General features: G+C 43.2%; 1 protein-coding gene across 9 annotated transcripts in view; it reads left to right on the top strand.

The window, feature by feature from the left end:
• The window catches only part of WDR93 (WD repeat domain 93), a 40551-nt gene that overhangs the window by 13329 nt on the left and 6401 nt on the right, over window positions 1–20821 (top strand). For 3 of the 9 annotated variants that reach the window (XM_006192576.3, XM_032468879.1, XM_032468882.1), the window contains 12 exons: window positions 3120–3198; window positions 4557–4672; window positions 5990–6028; window positions 9103–9187; window positions 12245–12416; window positions 13598–13668; window positions 14246–14332; window positions 15377–15496; window positions 15852–16065; window positions 17663–17726; window positions 19199–19355; window positions 19712–19913. In XM_006192576.3, coding sequence (XP_006192638.2) covers window positions 3120–3198; window positions 4557–4672; window positions 5990–6028; window positions 9103–9187; window positions 12245–12416; window positions 13598–13668; window positions 14246–14332; window positions 15377–15496; window positions 15852–16065; window positions 17663–17726; window positions 19199–19355; window positions 19712–19913 — 1406 coding nt within the window. Of the gene's footprint in view, window positions 1–3119; window positions 3199–4556; window positions 4673–5989; window positions 6029–9102; window positions 9188–12244; window positions 12417–13597; window positions 13669–14245; window positions 14333–15376; window positions 15497–15851; window positions 16066–17662; window positions 17727–19198; window positions 19356–19527; window positions 19578–19711; window positions 19914–20418; window positions 20815–20821 lie in introns of those variants that run through there. The other 6 variants (XR_004315532.1, XR_004315534.1, XR_004315533.1 and 3 more) reach the window with 5 other exon arrangements.

Below are 20821 nucleotides of genomic sequence, written 5' to 3'. Positions count from 1 at the left end.
CTGCCCTTCCTAGTGGCCCTCACACCCTAGGAAAAGCCACAGCTGTCACAGGTGGCCCCAGTCACCATGACCACAACCCTGAGCAAGGAGGCAGAGACCCAGCAGCCCACTGCTCTCAGTGCTGCCGATACCTGGACCACCCTCGCAAGGAGCAGTGCCTGCTGGTGGGGACAAGGAGGTCATGGCAACAAAGGTTTAGGAAACAGTCAGATGGTCCCATGTGAACAATGAATATGGTTTCACCAACAAGAAGAACACCAAGGAAGATGTATTTGGACCACAAACTGCTGGAAAGAATAATCCCAGGAAGTGCCTTTGTGGTGCAGGAGTTGGAGAGACCATAGAATGTGATGTTGTTGAAGGTAAAAGGGTACAGAGGCTGCTGATGTTACAGGCCCTGTCTGATTCCAATCACAAGAAATTTAAGAACGGGCAAAACTAAGCTAAGGAAGATCAGAACCTTGGTTGCCTATAGAGATGTAATTGAAACAGAACACTAGGGAACTTTCTGGGGTGATGGTAATGTTCTATGCCTTGACAAGGCAATCTACAGATTCAGTGAAATCCCTATCAAAATACCAATGGCATTTTTCACAAAAGCAGAACAAATGATTTTAAAATTTGCATAGAAACATGAAAGACCCCAAATAGCTAAAACAATCTGGAGAAAGAACGGAGCTGGGTGAATCAGGCTCCCTCACTTCAGACTGTACTACAAAGCTACGGTAATCAAATCAGTATGGTACTGGCACAAAAACAGACACATAGATCAATGGAACAGAATAGAAAACCCAGAAATAAACCCATGCACTTATGGTCAATTAATCTACAACAAAGGAGGCAAGAATATACAGTGGAGAAAAGACAGTGTCTTCAATAAATGGTGTCAGGAAAACTGGACAGCTACATGTAAAAGAATGAAATTAGAACATTCTCCAATACCATACACAAATAAACTTCAAATGGATTAAAGACCTAATTGTAAGAAAGAAACCATAAAACTCCTAGAGAAAAACATAGGCAGAACACTCTTTGACATGAATCATAGCAAGATGTTTTGGATCTGTCTCCTAAAGCGAAAGAAATAAAAACAAAAATAAACAAACGGGACCTAATTAAACTTAAAAGCTTTTGCACAGCAAAGGAAACCATCAACAAAACAAAAAGACAACCTACTGAATGGGAGAAAATATTTGCAAATGATATGACTGATAAGGGGTTAATATCTGACATATATAAACAACACCAAAAAAACAAAACAAAACCCTATTTAAAAGTGGGCAGAACAACTGAACAGACATTTTTCCAAAAAGGAAATGCAGATGGCCAACAGGCATGTGAAAAGATGCTCAACATAGCTTATCACCAGAGAAATGCAAATCAAAACCATAATGAGATATCACCTCACACCTGTTAGAATGCCTATCATCAAAGAGAACACAAATAACAAATGTTGGAGAGAATGTGGGAAAAAGGAAACCCTCATACACACTTGGTGGGTAATTTGGTGCAGCCACTGTGAAAAACAGTATAGAGGTTTCTAAAAAAACTAAAAATAGAACTACCATCTGACCCAGCAATTCCACTTCTGGGTATATATCCAAAAAAAACCCCCCAAAACTCAAAAAACCAAAACCACTAATTCAAAAAGATAGATGCACCCCAATGTTCATAGCAGCATTATTTACAGTTGCGAAGATACGGAAGCAACCTAAGTGTCCATCAATAGATGAATGGATAAAGAAGAGGTGGCATATATACACAATGGAACATGATTCAGCATAAGATAGAATGAAATTTTGCCATTTGCAGCAACATGGATGGACTTGGAGGGTATTGTGCTAAGTGAAGTAAGTCAGACAAAGACAAACACTCTATGATATCACTCATATGTGGAATCTAAAAAATACAACAAACTAATGAATGTAACAGAAGGAAGCAGACTCAGATATAGAAAACAAACTAGTGGTTACCAGTGGGGAGAGAGAAGGGGGAAGGGGCGATACAGGGGTAGAGGACTAAGAGGTACAACTATTATGTATAAAGTAAGCTTCAGGGATATATTGTACAGGACAGGGCGTATAGCCAACATTTTATAATTGTAAATGGAGTATAACCTTTAAAAACTGTGAATCACTGTATTGTATACCTGTAACTTATACATCAACTGTACTTCAAGTAAAACAAATAACATGAAAAAATAAAAAATGTTTAAAACGAATCTCCTTTAATAATTGAGGGGGCTTACCAGCCTAACTAGTCTAGCCACCTTATTTTGCTGGTCTTAGAGCTCTGTAAAGGTGTAGTGCAACCATACACATTGAGTCTTTCTTCACCTGACCTGAAATTTGAGCAGGTTTCATACTAGGGTTACATTCAGTATCTACTTAATATAGACAGAATGTTTGTGTTTTCCTAAAATTTGTGTTGAAATCCTAATCCCCAATGTGATGGTATTAGGATGTGATTAGTTCATGAGGGCAAGGCCCTCATGAATGGGATTAATGCCCTCATAAGACCAAGAGAGCTCCCTCAGCCCTTCCACCATGTGAGGACACAGCCAGAGGTGGCAGGCAGTCTATAAGCCAGACAATGAATCTGCCAGAAGTCCTCGGAAATCTTGCACTTCCTGCCTCCAGAACTGTGAGAAATAAACGTTCATTGTTTATGCACCACCCAGTTTAGGGTATTTTGTTAAAGCAACCCAAACAGACTATGACACTACTGTAGTCTGGACAGAGCCTTTTTCAAGCACTGACCATAGAGAGTCATATAGAGCTTACTTCAACTCATTTTAAATAACTGAGCTCTGGCCTAGGTATGTAGAGTTTCAAACCTGACCAGGAAATCAGGTAATATGAAACCGCCACAAATCATCAGGACTATTTCAGACTCCAGGAAATAAGTCCAAACACCTTTAGACAGAAAATTGAGTTCCGCTTCTTTACAAACAATCTTGTCCAATTCCTGTACAAAAAATGGAAAGTCTGAGGCACCTTTTCACATCTCAGGCTTTAAAACGATTTACATTCTGTGGTGTAAACCACAGAAGGCCCTGAAATACATTCTGTTCTGTCATCAGGCTGAGCTTACTCCATCAGCATCTCTCTTCTTTTCAGGATGATACCAGCAAGCAAACCACCTGTATCAAGATGGAGATTTCTGAAGGAGGGGACTTTGCAGCCTTCCTTCTACAAGGCAAGATTAACCAAAGGCTGTTAAGAAGGTTCAAATTTGCGGTCTCTTCCAGATAGTCACTATTCCCTCAAACCTTTTATTTAGAAGTAATTTACAGAAGTGTTGCAAATATAGGACAGAGTTCCACTATACCCTTCATCCAGTTTCCCTAATACCAACATTTAACATAATCAGGGTACATTTGTCAAAATTAAGCAAATGACATTGGTATAATACCATTAACTATAGATTTTTTAAAAAGATTTTACTAGTTTTTCTTCTAGTTTTTTTGGTTCATGGTTCAATTCAGGATATCATATTGCATTTAGTCATCATCTTTTTAGTCTATACCTATTTGTGACAATGTCTTAGTCTTTATTTTTCATGACCTTGACACTTGAAGAATTCCAGTCAGATATTTTGTGCAATGTCCCTGAATTTCAGTTTGTCTGAATTTTCTCATGATTCAGCTGGGGTTAAGGGTTTGGGAGGACAGCACCATAGAGCTGACGTGCTCTTTTTGTTGCATTATCTCAGGGGTACGTGACAGCAGTGTGATGCACTGCTGCTGCTGCTGACCTTGATCACTTAGTTAAATCTGCTGGCTTCCTCCATGGCTGAGCTACTCTTCTTTCTTTTCCATATTCTTAAGTCCAGACCACAGTCAAGGGGAAAGGATTTAAGCACCATTTCCTGGATGTAGGAGGATCAAAGAATTTTGAGACATATGTTGAAGTCCAGAAGTCTGAAATCAAAGTGTCTAAATGATTACTTTTTTAAGGAAACATTTAACCAGAATCCCATCATGGGAAAGTAATCTTTCCCAGGTTGGTAGGTATTTGGTATAGAAGCTGAGCATGTTTCTTTGACAAGATAAAGCCTCACAAACCACCCCCGCCGTGGGTTGTCACCTCCTCAGCTATTGGTCAGAAGAATCCTCTTGGGGCACCTCTCCCAATTCTAACCCTTTCTCAGCCATACCCCTCTCAGTTATTGATTCTGCCCATGCCACCTCCCTTCCCAGTTGGGAATAGCTGCTGTAAGACAAAGTATCAGTGGAATTTACCATTTGGAACCTGGAAAATATGGGGACCAGGCAGAGCAGGCGGTTTGGTTACAATCTGTGACATTGGCACTGTGATTGTGAGAAGCCCCTCTTTCCTTTAGCTTCAGTGGCTTGAGGAGAGGAGCTCTGCAGCTCCCCATGAGTGAGGACTGGCAGTAACTACCACAGAACTACAGCTCCAGTTTGCAAAGTTGCTGCTCCGAGCGTGCCTGCTGGTCTCTGTGCCAGGGTTTCTGAGAAGACAGGCTGTTTCTTAGGAGAAGCTTGTTGCCTGTTTGGGGTTGCTCAATAGTTCCTTGGTTTCCCAATGCAGGAGCTGGAGATATTTGTCTGGATGTGTATAAATTGCCTAAGGAGTCTTGGCTCAAGGAAGTGGAGTACCCCCAACTCTCTGCAAATTCAAAGAAAAAAGTCAGACAGCTGCAAATGGTAGGAAACATCTCTGTTTTCAAAGGATACTTTTCTCCCTACCCTTGACCCACCTTTAACCTAAATCTTCCTTGCAATTTCAAGATGAAGGAGGCCTTCTGGAGGCAGTAAGAGAGGACAAGAGGCACACTGGCCATGTCTCCCAAATCAATTTGCTTTGGTTAAAATAAGATATTAAAAAGTAGAGATGTCTTAAGTGGTGAGAATCCAGTATCTCTCTCCAAGACCACTCCCAGGCATTTTTCTGGGAGGAGAATCTTTTATCTGGACTTCAAATCAGAGGTAATTTTTTTTCCCCTCCTGGGCAGAAACAGTCCTTTCATGCTTTGCATTCCACTATACTTCCCAGATTGTGGTATAAAGTGGTTGTTCTCAATATATACGAACACATGGATTCTTCATGTTGTTCTCAGAAGGTAGGAACTCTACTATTTCAGGTTAATTATATGTGTAGGAGGGTTCCTTTTTCTCCACACCCTCTCCAGCATTTATTATTTGTAGACTTTTTAGTGATGGCCATTCTGACTGGTGTGAGGTGTAGTTTTGTAGTTTTGATTTGGACTTCTCTAATAATTAGTGAAGTTGAGCATTTTTTCATGTGTTTACTGGACATCTGTATATCTTCCAATAAATACATTTTTTTGAGGGATTAATTTATTATCCAAGTGGGAAAAGCACCTTGGAATGGGGATGGTTTCTTGCCGTAATTCATTCAGTTTCTATACAATGAGAAACAATCAATTAATACCAGTTACAGTGGTATTTCTTTTTTTCTTTTTAAAATTTTTTTATGTTTTATTTATTATTGTATTATTTAATTATTTTATTTTGGTGGGGGGAGGTAACTAGGTTTATATATTTTTAGAGGAGCTACTGGAGATAGAACCCAGGACCTCATGCATGCTAAGCAAGCACTCTATCACTTGAGCTATACCCTCCCCCCTACAGTGTATTTCTTATATTATGAATTATGCTTAGAGTTTCTTAAATATAACTGTCAACATCACTGATGTTGCCCATCAGACATATTCACTTCACCTTAAATCTTTGTAATAGTCTCCTAACTGATCTCCTCACCTCTATTCATATTTCCTCTTATTGTCACTAACTCTTGCCTGTTTCCCCAAATACATTTTAAGATCCCGGAGAATAGAGATCATGTGTTAAAATCCTGCAGGCCGGGGGACCACACAAATGTTGGTCCTCTGGGTCTCTGGAATGAGCTCACTTCTCACGAGAATAACTGGGGGAAAGAAAGAGCATCTCAAAAGATTAAAGGAAACCTGTGGTGAATTAATTTCTCATTTTTCTCCTCAGAACACTCTTGACCCTGTAAAGACTGATAGTTTTGAAATGGTAAGAAACTTTAAAGAAAATCTCAAGAGATTTAAGTTGCATGTTAAAACTTTTATTTTGATTTAAAATTTACCTTAAATATCAAATACAAAATGTTCTATCAGGGCACTGTTTTCAGATTCTCTGTGACTTAGTTTTGTGCCTCATGTCCCTTGAAAATGGCCCCCATCCTTGAGGGTAATTGACCCAGGTCATTTGTTCAGAGATGGATTGCCCTGAAGACAAAGGAGGTTAAATTTCAGGGCCCCTCACTTGTATGGCCCCCTTCTAAGGCCCTAGGAGGGGCCCTAGCCATGTGTTGGAAAAAGTGACATCTTTTAACCATAATCACTTAAGACCACCATCTCTTTTCACTCAAACTTCTCCTCCGTCAAAATTTCCCCCAAATTGAGTGGCGTTAGGGTGGTCATGGACATTTTGTGTTCAAAATTTTATGTTCTTTTTCTTACAGAAGTCCCCAAATTATATATACTTCAGGCCCCATAACGTCCAATTTGCCCCTGCCAAAATAAAAGCCCAACCCACCAAGCCGAGGTGGTCTGTTTATTTGCTTGCTTGTTGGTTTTTGCTGTTGGGGAGCTGCCTCTATATTGGGATACCTTAGAGAACAGAGTGGCTTCCCTGGAGCTTCCTGGCCCTCCCTCTGGGGCAGAGAGCACACCATGCTTCCTAGAGGCTTAGCTCTCAGAGGGGTCAGGCCAGTCGGTAGAGAAGCGGTGAGCGTCGACATGGAAGTCTCTTTCTAGAGCCCTTTCCTTTTTCTGTTTTTGAATTACTTTATGTTTCATATTATACAAACCATATGTGAACATATCACTCTGGGAAAAGCCAGGTAATTCAGGGAGAGCAGCCCTCTCCAGAGGTCATCACCATTATTAGCTTGGTGTGTGTTTTCTAGATATTTAGTGTGTATCTGTATTCTTGTATCAGTTTATTTTGAAAAATGTAGTTTTGTTGTATGGGAATTTTCTTCTATACAAGTGGCATCATATATATCTCTTACAAAATTACGTTTTAAAAAATCAACTTATTGGCAAAATTTTTTGGCAAAATGTCAAATGAAGTTACCTTGTTCTTTTGACCTCCTATTATGGAGGTACCCTGGTTGATTTGGCTTTTAGGCCTTGGATGATATTGAGGGTGTTCCCAATTTCCCAATTTGTGGCTTTTACATAATGCAATGGAAATCTTTGTAAATTCTTCTTTGTATACCCAAGTGCTTCTGCAAGGTATGTGCATTTTTAGTTCTGATACAGATACTATTAAATTGTCTTCCAAAAATGATACAGCAATCTACATTTAATCAATATTTCTCCACAGCCTCACTGACCTCGATGTTATTAATTTTGTGTGTGTGTGAACTGATGAAACAAAATGGCATCTTGTGTTAATTTTCATTAATCTCCTCATATTCTTATTGGCCATTGAGGTTTTATCTTCTACGAATTGCATATGAATTCTTTGCTCATTATATATTTTCTTCCAACCTGTTGTTTCCCTTTTTATTTTGTTTATGTGCTTTTTGTTGTAAAGAAGTTTTAGATTTTGATATAGTCAGAATTTTCAATCTTTTTTTAATGGTGAATACACTTAAGAAGGCTTTCCCTGTCTCAAGGTTATAAATAAATTCTCCTGTGTTTTCTTCTAGTACTTTCATAGGTTTTGTTTGTTTTTTGCTCATATTAGACATTTCACTCTTCAATTCATTTGGAAGTTTCTTTTGTGAATGGAGCAAGGAAGGGATTGATTTTTATCTATTTTTTCAATAGCAATTGCCACACAAATTTTTTTTTAAATTTTTCAAGGAAGGCAGGTAATTAGGTTTTTATTTCTTTTTTTAATGGAGGTACTGGGGATTGAACCCAGGACCTTGTGCCTGCTAACAATGTGCTCTACCACTGAGCTATACTCTCTCTCCCAGCACAAATATTTTTGAGTAATCCATCTTGTCCCGTTTGTTTTGTGATCTTTATCATTCCTTTGTATATTTCTATACTTTCTATCCTGTTCCATTAAAATATTTGTCTGCCTACACCAAGAACTTTGAAGCATTATATAGGCATTTAGTGCTATAAACTTACAACTAAGTACTGCTTTAACTGCTTCCTTTAAGTTTTGATATGTTCTCATTTTCAAAAATACTTCAAAATGCTTTCTAATTTGCTTTTTTATTTCTTTTTTTGAGCAATGGATTATTTAGAAGCATGTTATTTAGTGTCTAAATACTTGAGATGTCCCAGATAGCTTTCTTTCTTTTTCTTTTGGGGGTTTCTAACTTAATTCCATTGAGATCAGGGAACATACTTCATATAATTTGAAACCTTTCAAATTTATTAAGACTTGTTTTATGGCCAGAATATGGTTTATCCTGCTGTCCTATGTGCACTTGAAAAGAATGTGTATTCTGCTGTTGTTGGTCCATGATGTTCAAGTCTTCTATATCCTTACTGCTTTCCCTTCCATATTCTTACCGATTTTCTGTCTACTTATTCTATCAATTATTGAGAGAAGAGTGTTAAAATTTGAGATTTATTTATTTCTGCTTTTACTTCTATGAATTTTTGCTTCACTTATTTTGAAGTTCTGTTATTAGGTACATAAACATTTGGACTTTTATGTCTTCTTAAGAATTGACCATTTAATCATTATTCAACGACTCTTTGATCACTGGTAATATTCTACGCTCTGAAATATGTTATGTTCAGATATTAGTACAGCCACTCCAGCTTTCTTTTAATGAGTTTACAAGACGTATCTTTTTTTCTGTACTTTTACTCTTAACATATTGGTGTCTTTGTATTTAAAATGAATTTCTTTTTGACAGCATATAGTTGGGTCTTATCTTTGTATACATTCTGTCAATCTCTACCTTTTAATTGAGGGGTTTTGGCCTTTTGTATTTAATGTGATTATTGATATGTTTAGGTTTAAATCTGCCACTTTGCTGTCTACTTTCTATTTGTCCCACCTGTTTTTCTCCCATTTTCCTCTTTTTTCTGCCTTTTTTTTAGAATGAGTGTTTTTAATGATTCTGTTTTATCTCCTTTGTTGGCTGTGCCCTTTCCTCATTGTAGGATATAAACATTTGTTTTAGAGGAGATGTTAAACTGAGTCTTCCAGTTCACATAATGAAGATCAAACCACCCAAACCAGTTACAGGTCAGTATAATTCAATGAATACTCTTTCCTTTTGCATTGATTTCTCAGTTTTTTCTGTCTTTGCCTTCTCCACATTTCCCATCTTTTCCATTTATTATCTACTTTACAAGTATAGTTCTAAAGAGAATTGTTTTAAGTCAGAGCTCTGGGACTTAAAGATAAAAAAAAAATCTTTAAAAAATGTGACAAGGGTACACTTAACTAACAGAATTCGGAGATCGGGAAAGACACATCTTTCCTAAGTGTTTGTGGAACTCCATTTTTGTATTTGTTTATTCATCAGTATTTGCTGAGTGCCAATAATGCATCAAGCACAAAGATGAGTAAGACTTATCTCCTATGTTCTAAAAACTGAAAAATTACTGGCGTACTAAGGGAGAATAGGAGGAAACCACCATAATGGGACATGATAAGCACAGCCATGGGGAACATCCAGGACCATGAAAACAGAGGAAGGAGTGACTGATTCTGCCCAGGGAATAGGCAAGGGCTTTCCCAAAGGGAAATTTGGGAAGGTTTGAAGAATAAGTGGGAGCTGATCAAGAGGAGCAGAAGGGAAGTCCATGTAGACAGATGATATAGGGTATATCCTCTCAATATTCACACATGACCTCAGAGGTATACCTACAGGAATGTTCACTGCAGTGCTGTTTATAGAGGCAAAGAGTAGTTAGATAAATATGGTACACTCACACAAGGGAATACTTTGCAACTATTAAAAACAAGAGAGAAATGCAAAAGGCCAGGAATAGCCAATTCACTCTTATGTGAATTGGTGATATGGTTTGATCCATCAAGATTTATTATAAAGCCACAGTAATTAAGACAAGGTAGAAAAATAGACGAGTGAATAATAGAAATGTACATAAAATATAGAAATATAGGTAGACAGAATATAGTAGAAAAATAGATGAATGAAACAGGATAGAGAGGACAGGACAGACCCAGGCATAAATGGACGCTTGCTCCCCGGCAGAGGTGTCGCTACAGAGCAGTGGAGAAGGGATGGTCATTTCAGGAAGTGGTGCTGGTTGTCCAAATGGACACAAAAGTGAAACTTGACCTTTGCCTCACACTATACTCAAAAATAAATTCCAGATAAATCATAGAAGTAAATATGAAGAACAAAGCAATAAAATTTTAGAAAATAATATAAGACAATATGTTTATGATCTCTGGGTAGGGAAAGACTTTTTAAACAAAACACAAAAAGTACTTTGTAATAAAAGAAAATTTTGATAAATTTGACTACATTAAAATTAAGGGCTTCTAATCATCTAAAGACATCAATAAGAGCATGAAAGAGCAAGCCACGTATTGGGAGAAGATATTTGCAAAACACATGAAACTTATGAATGGTCCACATCCAGAATATATAAAGAATTCCTACAGATTATTAAGAAAGAGACAGATAATTCAGTATAAAACAGGCAAGAGATTATTCAAGTGGCCAGTAAACATATAAAAAAGTGCTCAGCATAATTAGTTGTCAGGGAAATGCAATTAAAACCATAATGAGATACCACCCCGCACAAACCAGGATGGCTGAAGTTAAAATATATTGATCACACCAAGTTGGTGAGGATGTGGAATACTCAGACTTCCCATATATTGCAGTTAGCAATGAAATTTGGTACAACCACTTTGAAAAACAGTTTAGTATTATCTAGTAATATTGAAGATAAGTTATATTGTATGACCTAGCATTTACACTCCTAGGTAGGTCAGTCATATCAACTTGCCTGGGACTGAAGGGTTTCCTAGGGTGTAGGGCTTTTGGTGCTAAAACTAGGAAACTCCTGAGCAAACCAGGACTACGAGTTGGTCACCTTAGTTATAGGTATATACCTGACAGTCTGGCATGTAAATGTGCACCAGGAGGCATGTACAAGAATGGTAACAATGACATGATTTCCAATAGCCCCAAAAGTGAAACAACTGAAATATCCATCAACAAAAGAACAGATAAATAAATTGTAGTTTATTCACTCCATAGAATACTATACAGCAATGAAAAGGAGTAAGTCAAAATGCAAGGGGTCTAGTGTATAACAGCAATTCTCAAACTTTAGCTGGATCAGACTCACTTAAAACCCAGACTGCTGGGCCCCACCCACAGAGTTTCTATTTCAGTAGGTCTGGATGGGGCCTGAAAATCTGCACTTCTTAACCCTGTCAGATCCCTGCTGATCTGGGACCACATTTTGAGAACTGCTAGTTAATATATGCTACCATTCATTTATAAAATATATACAAATGTATATGTAATACATATAGTAATATATAATACTACAGGTATTATATAATGTTTTAATATGCTACCATTTGTTCATAGAAAGGGATCTCTTTCTAGAAAGTTGTGCAAGAAACTGGTAACAATGGTTGCCTCTCAGAAAGGGCCCCGGGGAATCGTGGGACCTCCTGGGCAACTTAAGGGACCTGGGCACCTTCCATCGAGAACAGAGTTCTAAAAGTTGGGGTGTGAACCCAGAAAATAAATCACCTAGTTTTACTGTGGATTTAGGAACAGATGGAAAAGAAGGACATGAAAGGTTATTGGGAAGAAGGGTGATAAGAAAAGTGATTGGCAGAGAAAGGAGATTTTTTTAAAGGAAGGTAGCTGGATAAAACGTAAGAATGGGAGGAGGCTGGGACTGTCTGGTGTGGTTCCTCAGCAGTGGCTGAATAGTGAGAGGAACAGGCAGGTCTGGGGCCTTGCTGGGCTGGAGAGACAGTAACAGTGATCTGACACCTATAGTGACATCACAACATTTCCTTGGCCTCCTTTGGGGATTCCGTAGTCTGGGAACAGGGAATGATGGCAGGAAAGAGATGGAGAAGTGGAAGGAAGGAGAGCAGCTGCCTTTTGCCTGTGCCCTGTGAGCTGGAGGAGTAGGAGAGAGGCTGGGGGGAAGACTGATCACCTGGGCAAAGTGGGAGCAGATCTCTGAGGATGAGGGATTCTGCAGGAAACTGAGAAGCATGAGGGAGAAGGGGATTAGAAGGAGGAAATCAGAATTCTGGAATATGACCAATTTTGGAATATTTTCAACCTAGGTACCACATTTAAGAGCCCTCTGGAAGTCTTTGCAAAGATAGAGGACTGCTGCGGGCTGGGCTCCGGGCAGAATCACTTCATCAAGGACAGTCAGTGGGAGCAGCAGGTGGCAATCTTCAACGCCACCTACAAGAAGTACCTGGATGGGGAGTGGGAGGAGGAGCTGCTCAGGTGAGCTGGGAGGAGGCCCAGCCAGAACACCTACTGCCTGGGAGCTTCCCTTTCTGGGCACATGCAGGAATCAACCCAAGGACCCGAATTAGTCCAAAGTTTCGAAGCTCTTGATAGTTTGTGAACTTTAGAAAAATGTTTTGAAAGTTATAATGAGATTGTTTAAATATAGTTAGAACAAAGGCTGATAACATGGATTTCAAAAAAGGAATAGACATCTATGAAGATAAATAGAGGTGATTTTACAATTTTATATATGATAGCATCTCTTTAAAATATTTTTCCCTGGTTATCCTAAACACAGAAGACCTAAAGATGGAAATAGAAGTCACTACTGTTAATATTTTTCTCCATTTTCACCCAGTCTTTCTAAACATAATACTGCATAATTATCAAAACACATGACTTTCTCATCTCGGTCATCAGGTAGACCTCATTAACGCCACGGTGTGATTGTAAAAACTGAGTTCAAGTCTTTGAAGTATCTGGTGGAGCTGGCTTAGGAACTAGCTCTCCTCAGTTACTGTGGATCTCGGGAATGTTCTTGCTTCACATGGGAAGTGAAACCTCTCATCTTGCCGTCAAGTGAACTTTGAACTTTCTCACTTCAGGACACAAAGTCCCAGGGCTAAACCCTAACAGCAACCACCTGAAGCCTGAACTGGAACCCAGTAAGGTTCAATAGTGTGCTACCTAGCAAGATATTTCGGAATTTTGCAGGCCAGTCATTAAACCACTGGTTTAATTGTCCCTAGTAGAAGTATTTATAGCACAAAAGCTATAAATCCTAGAAATCAGAGCTTTTTTTCTTTTTTAAAGAGTGCCAGTTTATCAGCCCACCACTGGTTGTACTGGTCCCAGGATAAGGGCATTTATGCACATCACCCAAGTCTGGTCATTAAGGGATCTTCCTCAAGGACAGAGATGGTTCTGCCCATGCTGGGTGCTGTTCCCGGCCTGTTGGTAACTCCCACTGCTCTGCCCGCCCTGCCCCCACCAACTTCCAAGGTCTGCACTCATCAGGACCCGCACATAGAATGTGATTTGCCTAGTGGTCCTAAACTCCTGGAAAGGTCCCTCCTAACTACCCATTTCTGGTCTTAGTACCAAGACTCTACCAGTATCTCTCCTTGCCAAGGAGTCTGCCGTGGCTCTGACCAGCGTCTTTCTTTCTTTCCCAGTATGGCTACGTTCCACTTCCTCCTTCCTAGCTTCATCATTGCAATGCCAGCAGAAGTCAAGAACCCACCAGGTAATGAACATAAAGTAGGTAGTTGTCCTGGACAAGTGGTCATCTTGGGGGAATGCCCCAGCAAGCCTCCTAAAGAAGTTCCGCGCTGCACACCCTGCATGCTGGGGGGAAATGAGATGGAAAGTTGGTTGCCAGCTGTAGCTTAATGGTTTCTGGTTGGACCTGTGGCCCCCGAGTCCAGATTCCCTGATGATGGAGGCTAGCACTGTCTTCAGGGAGTGACCTGCCACAGAGGATGGTATGTGCACACACACCCCACCAGGCTGCTTCTGGACACGAATTCCTTTTGTAGAAAATGTCATTTAAAACACTGACAGCCAAGTAGACATGAATTACCTAGAAAATGTGAAAGCAGCCAAGGGGCGGTTGTGACCGTCCTCTCTGCACTGGAAGGCAAGTTGGCCCTAGGAACAGCCCTTCTGGGGGTGCCCAGCCCCCCGTCTGGAAGCTCCCTCTTCTGTTGAGTGCTGCCCATTAGAACAAACCACTTTTGACTTCCTCTTGGGCAAATCCCTTCACACAAACCAAAGGCCACCTGACTCCTTACACAACGTCCCTTTCCTCTCTCCTTTCCCAGGGGTGGCCTGTGTCCTTGGCGTGCACTGGACTGGAAGTCACAACTTCTTCCTCTATTCACTTAACCGAACGCTGAAGGATAAAGTTGGTACTTTACTGCCGAGATGGGAGTTGCCCAAGCTCAGGGCTCACAGACCATGTTCTTCTTCAGCTTAGCTGACAGCATGTGACTACACATCAGCATGCTTTTAGGGACCAGAGCTGGGCAGGCAGAGTTGGGTGGCTCAGTGGCTCTGGTGTGACCCCAAGGCTATGTCTCTAAACTGTCATGTTTCTTAAGATGACAGGTCAGTAGGGAGAAAGCCCAGCCAAGTCCACAGGGCTCCTTAGGCAGCTAAAGTAAAAAAAAAAAAAAAAAGTGGGCTTGGCATTGGAAGGCCAGTCTCAGCACAACTGTCTGCAGACTGTGTAGCCTCAGGCCAGACATGTCATGCTCCAATCCCCTGTTTTCTTCTCTGAAACAGAAAGCTACTCAGTTACACCATCCCTATCTACTGCACACATTTGTTGTGAACAGCAAAATCCAGAGAGTTCCTGTATGCTAGAGCTCTTTGAAATTGAAAGGCGCTTAGGAAATATGGGTGGTGGTTGTTTGGTTTTTACAAATTCATGGAGGCTGTTACGTGAGCAAGTTCACTTTGTGATAATTCCTTGAGCTATACACTGATGTTGTACTTCAGAATTATACTTCAGAAGGAATGTTTAAAAACTCACAAAGGAAGAACTTCTTTCCTTCCAACCCTCTCCCAGGCAGCCTGGCTTCTAATCTCAACTTCTGTACTGACTGGCTCCGTGACCTTGGGCAGGTCACTTACTTCTCTGCCTCAGTCCCCTCATCTGTAAAATGGGGCTACTAATGGGACCCACCTCATAAGATCCTTGTGAGAATTAAATGAAATGATGCATGTAAAGTGCTCACCGCAGTGTTAGCACCTAGTAAGTACGCACTCACTGTTAGCTGTAGTATAATACTGGTGTGACTTATATTATCCTGAGGAAGGAGACAGCATTGCACAGAGACGGGAGAGATGGTGAGTCTAGACAGGCAGGCTAGTCTCAGGTTGTGCAGGTGGAGGTGATGCGTGGGGGTGGGGTCTGGGGGCAGCCTGTTGAGTGGTGTCCTCCCCACCAGACCCCGAGAGCACGTGGCCCTGTGCTGCGCCCATCACGGTGTCTCAGCTCAGCTGCTGCTGCTCCTACCTGGTGCTGGCCTGCAAGGACGGTGTGCTCACACTGTGGGACCTGGCCCAAGGTGAGCCCCGCCCCTGCCCAGCACCGCTTCCCCTCTGATACACCTGGACAGCTCGCAGTCGGCTGTAGGTCAGTACCTGGCTGGCTTATAGCTTCCTTTCATCCACTCCAGTGCTGACTCTGTCCCCCTCCATGGGTTTGGTTCCCCCCCAGCCCCTTTCCAGACTTAGAAGCAGTTGCCCTTTGGGGGTCCCCTCTCCCCTTGGGCATTGGGGTTTACTGCTTTCACTCTCGGGGGTGCTCGTTGCTTGGTTTTGCCTTCATGTCCCTCACATACTTGCTGGTCAGAGACCCTGCGCCCATGGCTGCATCCCTCTACCCTGTTTTCTGACCCACTGTGCCATTGCTTTCTCCAGGATTCTCTCTTGGGGTCATTGCTCTTCCTGAAAGATGTCTCTGCCAAAGCATTCACTTCCTGAAATACTTCTTGGTCCACAAAGGACAGAACATGTATCCCGAGGGGCCGGTGAAATCCCAGATGAAGTGTGTGGTGCTGGGCACAGATGGCTCTCTCTACCTGGTGGCAGCCTCGGGGACCCAAAGACCCACCCTCAGTTTGCTTGTCGAGAGGTCAGTGGCTTGAAGGCAGGGCAGGATAAGTGATCTGCCAGACAGATGACGCTATTTAACAGTAAAAAACTGACAATCTCTCAGACTAAAGTCCACTTTCCCTATAGTCATCACTTTCCTAATGAGCTTCTCAAGATCACCAGTGTCTTTTACATGTGGGCCTATATATAAAAATTTTCTGGGGGTAGGGCATAGCTCAAGTGGTAAAGTGCATGCTTAGCATGCATGAGGTTCTGAGTTCAACCCCCAGTACCTCCTCTAAAAATAAATAAGTAAATGAAAACCTAAATACCTCTCCTGGACCAAAAAAAAAAAAAAAAAAACACTCTTCAAAAAATAAAAATAAAAAAATTTTTTCTAACAAAATTGTATGATGGCACAAATGACATGTTTCATATCCTGCATGACCAAGGAGAGGGTCATTTCTGCCAAAATAGTTTTATCAGTTTCTCTAAGGGTCTCTCTTTCTTTTAAACTGTGCAATATTTTATGCATGCAAATGATCTCTACAATGATCTGTGTGGAGGGGTTATTTAGCATATATATATATAGAGAGAGAGAGAGAGAGAGAGAGAGAGAGAGAGAGAAACTCCACTGTACCCATCACCAAGCTGAAGAAATAGATCATCTCCAATTCCCAATTCAGTTAAGGCTCTCTGTGTGCTTCTCCCTATCACATCCTTCTCTCTCCTCCTCAAAGGTGACTACCTTTTAATTATTTGTTGCTACAAGCTACCCCACTACTTAATGGCTTAAGTAAACAGTCACCATTTAGCCTCTGATGCTGTAGGTCTGCAGTTTGGGCTGGGCTCAGTTGGGTGATCCCTGCACACTGGTCTCGCCTTGGCTCTCACATGTGTCTGCGGGCATCTGGCAGCCCGGTGAGGGGCTGGATGTCTAAGCCGGCCTCACTCACGCACCAGGCAGTTGGCAGCTGTTGGCCAGGGCATGCCTCTGGCCTCTCCCGCAGGCTGTCTGAGGCTCCGTCACCTAGTAGCCTAAGGGCTCTCAGAAGCCAGCAAGGACAGCAGGATGCACTGCTTTCCAAGCCTCTGCTCGCGTTACCCTGGACAAAGCACGTCACATGGCCACACCTGCATTCAAGCAGGGGCAAAACAGACGCCACCTTTTTATTGGGAGTTGCTACCAATATTTTAGCCACTTTTTTTCAATCTACCATGTTGTTTTCCTAAATTCATCATTTCTCTGTTTTCCTTTGAGAATAAGCCACATCCATATGACTGTATCTCTAAGCAACATATTGTTTAGCTGTGCATATTTTAGGGAACTTGTAGTGGAATCATATTGTCTGTGTTCTCCAACTTGTTTTTCAATGCTTTTATTCTAGAACTTGCTTTGCAGTATTGTTCATGAGAGTTGCACATGTTGGTGTGTGCAGCTCCAGTTCCTTCATTTTCGTTGCTATTGTTGAATTTTATCCCACGGTTTCATAACACAATTACTTAAGCTTTCTCCTATCAATGGATATTTAGCTTGCTCCCAGTTTCTGCTACTGTGAGCAGTCTCTGACATATCTCCTGATGCAAAACTTGAAAACTCTTCAAGTCTGAATGTCTCCGTGTCTTGTTTCCTGTAGGCCTGTGAAGCACCCAGAGGAAGCCATCTGTGCAGTGGCCCCAGTCCGAGCCTTACCCGGCATGGTAGGTTCCTCAGGCCTCTCATTCCATTACTCTTTCCAAAAATATCTATTGAAGGCCTATTGTCCACTGGGCAGACAAGCTTTGCAGTCCACAGATACAGAGAAGAAAGTCCCTGCCCTCACGGAGCTCACAATTCAGCTGGGAAGACAGATGGGTCCCCCTAGAACCTGAGACAGACTGTGATACATCATGCAAAGGATGCTGTGGAACAGAGAGAGGGGTCTCCTAACTCAACCTGCGCAAGTCGGGGTGGGGTGGGGAGGATGCTTTCTGGAGGAAGCAATGGGACAGCTGAGCTGAGGGAGTTAAGAGGGCAGCACCATGGAGGCAGGAGGTCACTGTGTGTCCCGGGCACTGCAGGAAGTTCAAGGAGCTGCAGGATTGGACTCTTGTCGGGTGTGCAGAGGGAAGGGGATGGGGGTTGGGGCGGAAGGCCCTTGTATGGGGTGGAGATTGAAGCTTAGAGGGGTCTAGGAGCTGGGCAGCAGTGTGTTCAGAGCAGGATGGAGAGTGGAGAAGTGTCAGTGGGGAGATGGATCCCACAGCTCTGGGCTGCCTGGGGCTGCAGCCAAAGGAGAGGGAGGCTTTGAGGTTGATCCTGGCTTGTGGAGCTGGTTCTCTGGTCCTGTGATTCCCAGTGTGGCCCTGCTGGGGTGAGGGGCCTACAGGGACCCCAGCGGAAGCTCTGAGAGCCCAGGGCTAAAAGTACGGGTCCAGTGCTCCCCAGCTGGTTAGTGGTGGTTACAGCCAGAGGGACCAGCATGGCCGGTCAGAGCAGGGAGGTGAGCAGCGGTTCCCAGGGCACTACCACCACTTCCAGGACAGGGGAGATGAGCTCATGAGGTGACTGAGAGGGACACCGCAGGGAAACCAGGAGGGGGCTCCTGGCAGCTCCGGGAAGACAGCTTGAAGAGAGTGAGACCAGTGTCCTGTGATGAAGAGAAACCCAGTACTCTGTGGAGACCAGTGTCCATGGCAAGGGCGACGGATGATGAGCAGAGGGTGCAGGGTGCAGAGAGGGTGAGGAAGAGGGAGGGGAAATGGTGTGGCAGCCGGGAGAGGAAGTGGGGTGCAGGAGTTTAGTATGTTTATCTACTGAGGGGAAAGAGCCCCAGCCAGAGAGAGGCCCCAGCTCCCTCTCAGGTGAGGAGGGGCCATTGGCTTGAACAGCCCCGAGGAGGTGGGGGGAGAGGGTGTCTGCACCCATGCAGAACTGAATCCCGGCCACGCGGTGGGGGAAGGGCGGCGGGGACCAGCCCCAGCCCCGGGGGAGGGTCTGTGGCTGCTGGAGGTGCCAGAGGAGTAGGCATACACGGTTCTGCAACCCCTAAACGCTCTGGGTGGATCCAGAGGCTGGGTGCCCAAGAGTGAATAAATTCCCTGTTGGTTTTTTATTTCTGGCTGCTTTTCGTATTTCACGCTGGGGTGACTGAGAGTGGGGGAGTCTTCATTCACCATCTTCTTGTTCCCAGGTACTGATCTTTTCCAGCAATGGCTCTGTGCACCTCATGGACGTGGCCACGTCACAGATTATCTGTGCCTTTGCTCCGCCCAGATCCTACCATCTGGCAGTCCCCTGGAAGCCAGTGTTTGTCGTGTCTTCACACCACCCATGTTTCCTGCTCCGAGGTAAGAAACGGGGGCCGTGATGGCTGCTGCCCAGACCTGCGGCCCACTGGCCACCTCCCTGCCTCAGTCCTCTCACAAAGCATAGGGTGACCCCACCCAATCTCCCCCTACCCCTCGCCCCTCCACCACAGACCAGAAGGGCGCTGCCGCTGAGTCCTCTCTTGGCACTTAGGTAAGACGCCAGGCAAGGTCTCCTCTCTGGACTCCTGCTCCTTCTGCCAGGTGAGCTCCCCACAGCTCCACCCCAATGACCCAGCCTTTGTGAGCAGAGAGCAGCCCCCTCGTGCCCACCCCAACCGCAAGGCCCAGGGGAAAGTAATCTCTGTACAGAACATGGTGCTCCTGTTTCATTCCAGGAGACCATCCCGATGAACTCGGATCCGCCAGCAACGCCGAGGACATCCCAAATTCTATTTTCTATTTTAATTTCAAGGCCTGTCCACTCCTAGAAAACATCACAAGAAATTGCACCATTCCTCAAACTGACATGCTGGATAACGCGGCTTTCCCCCAGGTGTTGCCTTTGGAGAAAAGATGCGAGAATTTCTTCCAGAAGAGGTAGAGTTCTGGGTCTCTTCCCTCCCTGCACCTGGGGTGGTCTCTGGAGTAAGGAATAGTGGTTTGCTTGATGATAAGATATTTTGGACTTTTAAATCCAAAATTGGTAGGCAGATTAACACACGCAGGCTGGTAAGAGAGGGGCTGCCACGTGGTGCTTTCTCCCCTTCAAGACTGTCTTTTCCTTTGCTTCCTCAATTCTTTTTTTTTTTTTAAGCATATTTGGATTACCAGACACAGCCATCTAAGACAGGGGGTGGCAAACTGTGGCCTGTGAGCCAAATTTGGCCCACTGCCTATTTTTGTAAATCAGGTTTCAGTGGCACACAGTCATGCCCGCCGCTTTACGTCTCGTCTGCTTGTGGACATGCTACAACAGCAGAGCTGAACAGCTGCCACGGAGGCCCTGGGGCCCATAAAGCCTAAATCATTTACTCTCTGGCCCTTGATAGAAAATGTTTGCCAGCCCCTGGCCTAAGTCCCCTCTCCTCTCTCCATCTTCCAGGTAAACAGCTATGTGATACATCTCTCCTCTTCCCCTCTCTGCTTCCCCCCGTCCTGCTGGGACTCTGCTTGTGTTCCTTCCTGCTGAAAAAGCATAATTAACGCCACTCAGTCCATTCTGGAGAAGCAAGTATCTCATCTAATCCATCCACAGCAAACTTCTAGGGCTTTGCAAGTTCTTGTTGACGATTTCGGCCGTGATCTGGCCATATATTTCAGGTGGAAGGGGTCATCAACAGAGCCCTGGAATCTTGCCCTAGGCCTGCCACTACACAGCCAGAGGGCTTTGGTGGGCCCTCCCTTCCAGGGCCTCAGTGTCCTTCTGCAACATGAGCTCTGAGATGCTGTGATCTCTCCAATCTCCATAATATCCCTTCATGACCATTTCTTCCTTTTCACTCTTT

This window comes from Camelus ferus, chromosome 27 (assembly GCF_009834535.1).
Source record: "Camelus ferus isolate YT-003-E chromosome 27, BCGSAC_Cfer_1.0, whole genome shotgun sequence".
NCBI lineage: Eukaryota > Metazoa > Chordata > Mammalia > Artiodactyla > Camelidae > Camelus > Camelus ferus.
Note: the sequence above shows the minus strand (reverse complement) of the source record. Positions and strands in the feature narration are given on the sequence as shown.